General features: G+C 29.7%; 1 protein-coding gene across 1 annotated transcript; it reads left to right on the forward strand.

Moving 5' to 3' along the window:
• The first annotated feature begins 7,539 nt into the window (after positions 1-7,539).
• On the forward strand, positions 7,540-8,298 carry LOC122583411. Its single transcript, XM_043755816.1, has one exon. The coding sequence runs from the start codon at positions 7,540-7,542 to the stop codon at positions 8,296-8,298; it is 759 nt and encodes a 252-aa protein (XP_043611751.1).
• The last annotated feature ends 741 nt before the right edge of the window (positions 8,299-9,039 follow it).

The raw sequence follows: 9,039 nt of genomic DNA on the forward strand, positions 1-9,039 counted from the left end.
ACCCGATAATTTGAATATAATAAACAAATATAATAATAACTAATATCTATCCGATAAAATAATAACTAATAATATGTTTTATCATATATATATATAATTAATTAATTAAAAATAAATTAAATTTGATGTAAATATATTAAGATTTTAATAGTAACTGTACTATTTTAATTTTAATATTATATTAAAAAACAGTTGAACCAATGACTTATTAATCAATTATATCGCTCGATTTCATCAAATTGACTCTCGCTAATGTCACCATTTAGTTTTTTACATAATTTCATCTAATTAATAAAAAACAAATAACTAAAATAATTAATTTTACAATGTTATTAAAATTGGTTTCTATCTACAAAGTCCGGTTTTCACACACGAACAATTGTACATTGCAGTATCTCGGGTTACGTCGAGAAGGGATTTAAGGTGTTAATATGTGACAAAGATCAAAAGACAAAAAACACTACAATAAATTTCGACCATAAAGAGGTCTTTCAAATGATGAAGGAGAGCATATCCTTTCAATGTTCTTTTATTACATTAGTTTTCTTTCTATTAGTTTAACATTCTTGGCATTTGAATTGAACAATAAGCATCTACTTATATCTTCAACTTTGAACTTATAAGCTTTTATGAGTTACATGTATTAATATCTAATATTAATAATGTTGTAAGTCTCGTGTCCAGTGTTGGACACGGGTCTAAAATCTAATTTTACCTTACTAAAATAACATAAATCAATTTAATTTATTTGGCACAGGTTATATTTATCTACCAATAAACTAAAACAGGATTAAGATATTCTTGAAAAGACATTTGGCGTAATCCTTGGTCGACACGTGTTCTTTTAATTTATTTTATTTTATTAAAATACGTTTTTTAATTTTATATAGATTCAATTTTCTTATTAGACTTAAAATTAAACTCCAACTCTTGTTTATTAATACAAAATTGATTGATAGTTTTATCATTAATAAATAGTCTCTTTTTCTTTATCAATTTTTCAACTCCTATTAATTACTTATATCACCTATAATAAGTTATTAACATGAATACCTCAAAATTTTGATTTTACGATCCGAAATCACAAGGTTATCAGCCGTCATCAACTATGTTTACAAATTCCGATTTTGATGTGATTCTAAAAATTTAACGCAAATCCAAAACTCTAACTAAACATATATTATATTTATCTGCTTATTATAATTTAGCTTCGATAATCGATTTACTTTAAACTGAATTTATTTCATATTCACGAATCATGTATGAGCCATATTCGAATTTCTATATAATACAATATATATAGTTTCCGTACGTCGTACGGATATTAAGCCTAGTAATAAATAAAAAAGGATTGTATTGTAAAAGTATTTTTGAAAAAAGAAATTGATGTCGCAATTATAAATTTTTTCTTAACCGACTTTTCTTTTAATTATGATATCATTAGCTTGGTAATACTTTTGAAAAAAAAATAGTCCTTAAAAATCATAATTTCGTTTTGGAAAAAAATTCTTTTTATATAATATTGGAAATAAAAATACACCTCTATGTTTATTTAGTTAATTGCTTTATGTTAATAGGGTGTGATACTCGATCCGTATGTTTTTTAGGGGAAAATCTCATATATCCCTTTGTTAACCTTCAAATGAACATATTTACCCATCTAAACAATATAATATCATATATCCCCATATTAAACACCAAAAGTCTCATATTTATCCATTCTATTTAAATATATCATCAATATACAATTTCACACAATTATTTTTCCATTTCACCATACGTAATAGATAGATTAAATATATAAAATTTTGTTCTTACAATAACTATGCGAGGCACAATTAATATAGTTCCAAAACTACACGTACAGAATCTGACCATTTGCAATGTGGAACTACTAACAAACGACATGTGCTAACGATGCAATGTGTGGGCATGTATGCCATTGACCTCTCACACGAGAAATAAATTTATCCTCAATCGAAAGCATATTATCAACTTGAAAATGGTCGTGAAAGACTTCCTAATTGCATTTGCTGATATTTCTTTCATTGTTGGATACAAATATTAAACCATGATAAAGAATATAAGTCAATAACCCAAAACAAAATTTTCAGGGTATAAAGTACATTTTAATTAGTCACGCTATTTATATTGTAACTCTTTTAAGCAAAATTTTTAGAACGATTAATTTGTAAAAAGTCGACATCATTAGATCTATATATCATCTATATGCCATTGAGATGTCATATATGCTTACGATGACAATGTTTAAGAGATATGTCTATCTTTGATATATATATATGTACAAATCAATCAGTATAAAGGACTAAAAGAGTGTTCATATCTATACTACCTAATAAAGTAAATCCTCCATATTAGTTATTTCTGTCTTTGAAATACCTTATTTGTCCTTTGACATTTTTTATTCTCATAATACCCTCTCCACCCTAAAATTAGGCACGCTCCAACCAGTGTCCCACTTTTGTAGCCCGCAATTTTGTTAACGCAGATATGAAAATTACTAGCTACCATCAACCGCTGTCACTTCCGCTCACCGCCGCAGTATACCGCCGTTGCATCGCGCGGGTATCCATCTAGTATCTCAAACATGAAAGCACGAAAAAGAAGACTCGAATAAATTTTCTTTTGGAAATTAGTCCATTTAATATGTGCAGTAAAATGGGAAATTAATTGTGTGAAAATAGATTTTGATTATATATTCTAATAAAATGGATAAATATGAGAGTTTTAATGTTTAGTATGGGAATAGATAATATTATGCTATTTAGATGGGTAAATATGTTAATTTGAAGGTTAATAAAGGGATATATGAAATTCTACCGTTTTTTTAGTTAATTGTTTAAGTACCATATGTATCATGCTGTGATATTGATTTCGATTATCTACTGTTTAGGGTCAAATTATTATTTTGTATCGAGTACAATAAAATGGATCTTGATCATTTACGGTCATTTATATTTAAAAAAAAAACATTATATTGAAATGTTGAATATTCGGAGTTTGTCAATCTCTAACAACCGATTATTGGATTATTATGACATCAAACAACTGATTATTGGATTATCTACTGTTTAAGTCATTCAAGGTTTGTTAGCTTGAAACTTAATGTGGTTGAATTTTACAATCCAAAGAGATGGTTAAAACATTATATTTGAATTTTTGATGTTACTTTTAGTAGGAGTCTCTTCTTTATGGAGTGCAAAAATCATAAGGGATCGAGTTGGTAGTCTTTTTGACTGAAAAGCTGATGCGTTGGTCTCAGGTATAGCTAATTAAGTTAAATTAACCGATTCCATCTCCAAACAAAACAAGCCTCGCTAAAGGTAATTAGTCTATTGATGAAGCTAAAGACTACTCATATTGTACGTCCACGATGACCCGTTTATTAAAGGTGAAGTTAGAGACGATCATCAAGTTAAGCTTATGTTCATGCTTTCCATATCTATAACTTAAATTGGACTAAACGTGAATGAGCTTATAAGTTACTAAATATCCTTTTGAAATATGTTTTAGCCGGTAAGAATGCCATAGAGCGGTATGTTTATGTTATTGGAGTTGATCGCTTCACTACAAACTAAACGCCTTTTTGTGACTGGAGGCTTATGTGACTGATATTACTTCAGTCATTAAAAGTCATAAATCATATGTATTTAATATTAACGTGTAAATGTCTTATAAAAATCCATTATATGATTAACTGTCCGTATCTTAAAAAAATGACGTTTAGTTTAGTTGGAAAATTTTTTTTTTTTTTTTTTTTGTCTTAGTGTGACTAATTAATAGTTCATAATTTTGACTTCACCAAAAAATAAATGAGTTGGCCTTGCGAGTTTCACTGAAATTAATAATTTGCGAGTTTCACCAAAAGATTATATATGACCAATGTGCGTATGACCTAATCTTGACATTGCGGGTTTGACCATGCGAATTTGACCCTGTGAGTTTTGACTCAAATTTGACCGATGAGAGTTTGATGATACGCAGTAGTAGTAGTATAAAACCAAGATTTTTATCTTCGAAATCATAAGTGTTTTTTTACATGTAATCATACTTTTAGGCTACTTTTAATTAGTGTATTAAACGGGCTAATTAAATGTCAAGAGCCACTTTTATGAAAAGTCACTTTATACTACAAAATCACAAAAAAAAAAAAAAGAAGCAAAAAGCCAGACTTTGTTAACAAAAACTTACCAAATTAGCTTGGAGATTAGTTGTATCGAGTGATTCTATTAAATATTTTAGTCGTAAAAAGTTTGTCACTTGATGATTGGTTCGTGCGAATTCTATTAGGGGTTTCGTTTTATCTCAGTTGGTTTGTTTCTCTGAAAATGAAGGATTCTTTTATATATGGTTGTTTAGAGCTAAAATCGAATGTTTGTGAGGTATGTGTATGACATAATATGTATTTATAAAAATCGAAATCTTCTTTGGGTGTTAAGAGGGTTTGCGAGTTTAGGTTAAAAGATAAAAGGTAAGAAGGTTTTGAGAGACAAGTTTAAAGAATACTTTGTTATGCAAATTTCAAAACTGGTGCGAGTTAATTTGATTGTTAAATTATTTCAAAATTTTACCTAAAGAGTCTTTTAAATCTTAAACCTTTAATTTAATTTATTAATCCTTAAATCATTTAAAAAAATTTTTTTTGTCTATCTTAAATAAATTTCGACGTTTATTAAAAAATAAGCATCATTTTTAAGCTAAGGTTACGATCCTGTCAATCGCCACACATAAGATATGACAGAGTAAAAGAAAGATTCTACTCATGCGATTGCCAATAAGTTTGTCAATAATGATTCTACTAAAGTCTAATAGAAAAGCTAGCTATCGAATCATCACAGGTTTTACAGGGTTACTTTAAATACTTCAAGAGCAAAACACTAATACAATACAGTTTTAACTAAAATACAATAAAAAGACACATGAGTCATAAATAAACAAGACCCGGAGCATATCAATGGACGCCATTGACACGTTATTTTGTCGTCGACAGTACACATGAAATAGTATATGCCTGGATGCATCCTCATATATATATATATATATATATATATATAGAGTTTCCTTATTTTAAAAACCATTTTTTTTAAGAACCATGAGAACTCTTAAATTATATATTTGTTCACATGGTTTTTTTTTGTTCATTTACATGTGAAATGATATAAAAATATATGTTATAGAAGAAACTTTTTCAAGAAACCTTTAAATTAGCCTTTTATGAACTTACGAATGAATTTGTTTACGTTTTTTCCTCACATGTGACAAACCTATATATATATATATACATATATGTGTGTGTATGTAAAAAAGTGAATATGAGATTATCGCATATCTAAGGTTTAAATGTCTAGGGGTGTACAGAAGCCCGTACCACCACCCAGAGAGGCGCAATAGTAAGGATCACAACATGGCAGGAGATTTTCATCGAAACAAATGGAACCGGCAGGTAGACATTGGATAGGTTGACATGATCCGTCAAAGAACCCATCACAGGTAAACCCATCACAGCACCCATCAGCAAAAATACCACACGCTTGGCCAGAAACACCACAATTCTTTCTACCATTGACAGGGTGCGATAGTGTCGTTAACCTCCCCTCTTTTAGCCCGAATCGTCCCAGTTGAATTGGATTCTTAGCCTGAACACATAGTTAATTACGGTAAAAAAAAATATAAATTGTACATCTTACAATAATTATTTTTTTTTTTTCAAAATGAGAAAATATATATGATGTGAGACAGTGAGAGGAAGTGTTATGGATATACAATAATTGTAAGCTTCATTTTCTTAATTCATTATGCTATGTATATATATCAAGATGCATAGTAAATTAATTACGACACGCACACGTACATATTGTAAAAGAGAAGTGATATTCGTACCATCTCTTTTGATTAATTTATCATACTGTATAATTTTTAAAACATACTGTATAAGCTTTAGCTTTTAATACATGATATTAGTAAATTAATTAAAAGAAATATCCCATTGTAAAAGATGTACGTAGCTAGAATGCTAGATAATAAATTATTTGACTCACCGTCTTCCCTGCAGGCTTCATGTACGATGTTTTTTCTTCCACCGGCATGGAAATGACGTCATCATTATTGTTGGAAGAATAGCACAAAACCGAGCCGATTGTAGTTGTGATAACAAGTAGACATAACACCATTCCATACATATTATTATTCATCATTATTCTTATTAAGTGTACTATACTAAGTGCATGTTAATTGTATTGTGACGTGGTGTAGTAGTAACTATTAACTAAACTATCTAATATATAGACGACTTTGATGTGGTAGGACCCGATAATTATGTTGACGTAATAAGATTATTCATTCCAAGACGCATATTTTACAAAAGTCAACGGTTCATCTATAGAATAAAATGAAAGTTAATACACCGTATAAGCGAAAGTGAGTGAAAAAGAGGGCAGTTTTATCAATCTTCTGATAATTATTGGAGGTTGTTATTTGTACCAAAAATTCAATTCATTTTTCAATTTAAATATAATTTCTGACAACTTTTACTTTGGCAGGTTATTTTACTTTTTTAATTTTATTAAACATAAAATATTTTATTATCTTTTTAATTTATTTTTCTATATACTTGTTAAAAAATATAATTACAATCTTGAAACAATAAAAAACAGTTTGAGACTTGAGAGATGACTACAAAATTTTTAACAGCCTAAGTTTTATACCAATCCCTTCAGTCAAATTATTGAAAACATAATTTTGTTAAAAAGAGATTTAATTTAATTGAAATCTTGAAACAATACAATACAGTTAGTAAAAAGAATTAAATACAAAGATTAACCAACAAATAAAATACACTATAAATAATGAATTACAACTATCATTTCTACAGAACAAATTAACAGTAATAACAATTCTGACAAGCATAAATTTCCCGGCGAAATTTCGGCAAACATACTTTTTCCGGCGAAAACGTAAAGAAACATAAATTTTCCGGTGCAAATTCCGCCAGAAAATTCCGGCAAGCATCTATTCCCAACGATATAAAAGTTGATCCTTATATATATTTATCTAAGTACATATATTCATATATGTAATAAACTTACTAAAAATTGGCCGCCCCCTGTGACAACCTTCGGCCGCCCCCTATGACCACCTCCAACCGCCACTATCAATTCTGAAAAACCAGCGACCACCACCATCTACAGCCACTTTCATCAACCACCACCGACCACCGCCACTTTCATCAACAACCACCAACTACTGCCTGTTTCAGATCTAAACCGCCGCCATCTTCAACAACCACCCCGTTTCAGATCTAAACCGCCGCCATCTTCAGCAACCACCTCGTTTCAGATCTAAACCGCCGCCATCTTCAGCAACCACCACCAACAACCGCCGCTTTCAGATCTAAACCACAACCAAGACCAACTGACATTCGGGAACCTCAAGTTCAAAATAAAACTCGTGGACGACCAAAGAAATCGCAACAAAAAAAAACGTACCGAGTTTTGTTCAACGAGATTTAGTTGTTCAACCATGCCCGATTTTGTTGAGCCGATTAGGGAACCTGCCAGACAAAGTACATTTGAATTTGACTTGAACAAGGAGCCAAATATAGATTTGAACGAGGTCCCATATGAGTTTCAGGGTCCACACATGTTGGACTTAAATAAAGCGCCATTGAAGTGTGGTTCAAATTTAATGGACGATATTCCACAAGTATTTCATCCATACATTACGAATATACAAAATGTTTTCGGTGATGGAAACTGTGGATATCGAGCATTAGTTGTTGGTCTTGGACTTAATGAAGACAATTTTTATGAGTACATTCGGCAACAAATGAGAGAAGAGTTGCAAAATCGATATGATTTATACTCGAGGATTTTCGTTATCGATATAAATTCAATGTATCAAGACCTGTGTTTCTTTGGTTCCCCTTGTCCACCGGAACATTGGATGAAAATGCCCGAGGCAGGTGTTTTAATTGCTAATAAGTTTGGTCTGATCGTCCATTCTTTAGACAAGAGAGGCAGTACGACGATTTTTTCGTTTTGGTGTGGTCCGGAAGATGTTCAACATCACAGAGCTCTTACAATTGCCCTTGTAAATGGAGAATCACATTTTGTCATGGTGGGGTTACAAGGCGAGTACCCAATGCCTGTTATCACGCCATATTGGACATTTCACCATGGCCCGTGTGCAGCCGGATGGGAAATCATGTATAGGTCGCGTCTAGATCTATATATCAGTCTTTGTCGTCGTGAGAGTGGTGTTATTAATATATTTGATTAATTAAGTTAATGTTTTTGTATTTTTATTATTTTATTACTAGAAATTTAAAATAAACCTTTGCATTTTGTTAATTATTTTAGTGTTTGTACTTTTATTTTGTTATTATTAGAGATTAAAATAAATTTTACATTTTTATATTTTCATGTTATCATGTTAATACATAAATTATGGGGAAAAAAATGAAACATTAAAATATTAATATTGGTTAAAGATAAATAAAAATATAATCATTACTTTAAAAAAACATAATCATTACTTTTTATTATATCTAACTAAAAAATTAGTAAAAGTTAATAATTATTATGAAAAGTTAGTCAAGAATTTTGGATACAAATAGTTTTTTTTATGGGTCTAATTATCAAGCCCCTAATTATTTTTATATTTGGTATCATCTCATACTCCTAAAATTACTTTTTCTTTCCTCTCTTTTATTTATTTTTTTCTATTTTCATTATTCTTTTTTTTTTAATATTACTATTTTGAAAGTAAATATATAACAAAATTTGACAAAAAGTTACTTCTCTATCATCTAATTATATTGTTATTTTTATCCGTAAAAACATTATGAATATTATTTTTGAAACAAAATTTATAGAACACATTTTTTGAAACTCTTCTTTCATTAGACGGGGCTGCAAAATATATGTATTTTATTTGATGGGTTTTTGCAAGTGTGTTGACTATTTATAGAGACGTATCTCCTCGTGAGTTCACCGTGTATTATAGTAGAGATGCCATGTA

This window comes from Erigeron canadensis, chromosome 9 (assembly GCF_010389155.1).
Source record: "Erigeron canadensis isolate Cc75 chromosome 9, C_canadensis_v1, whole genome shotgun sequence".
In the NCBI taxonomy this organism is placed as follows: Eukaryota; Viridiplantae; Streptophyta; class Magnoliopsida; order Asterales; family Asteraceae; genus Erigeron; species Erigeron canadensis.

What these genes read in the sequence shown, in the direction of transcription:
- LOC122583411 (XM_043755816.1), top strand. Translation starts at nt 7,540, where the DNA reads ATGCCCGATTTTGTTGAGCCGATTAGGGAACCTGCCAGACAAAGTACA.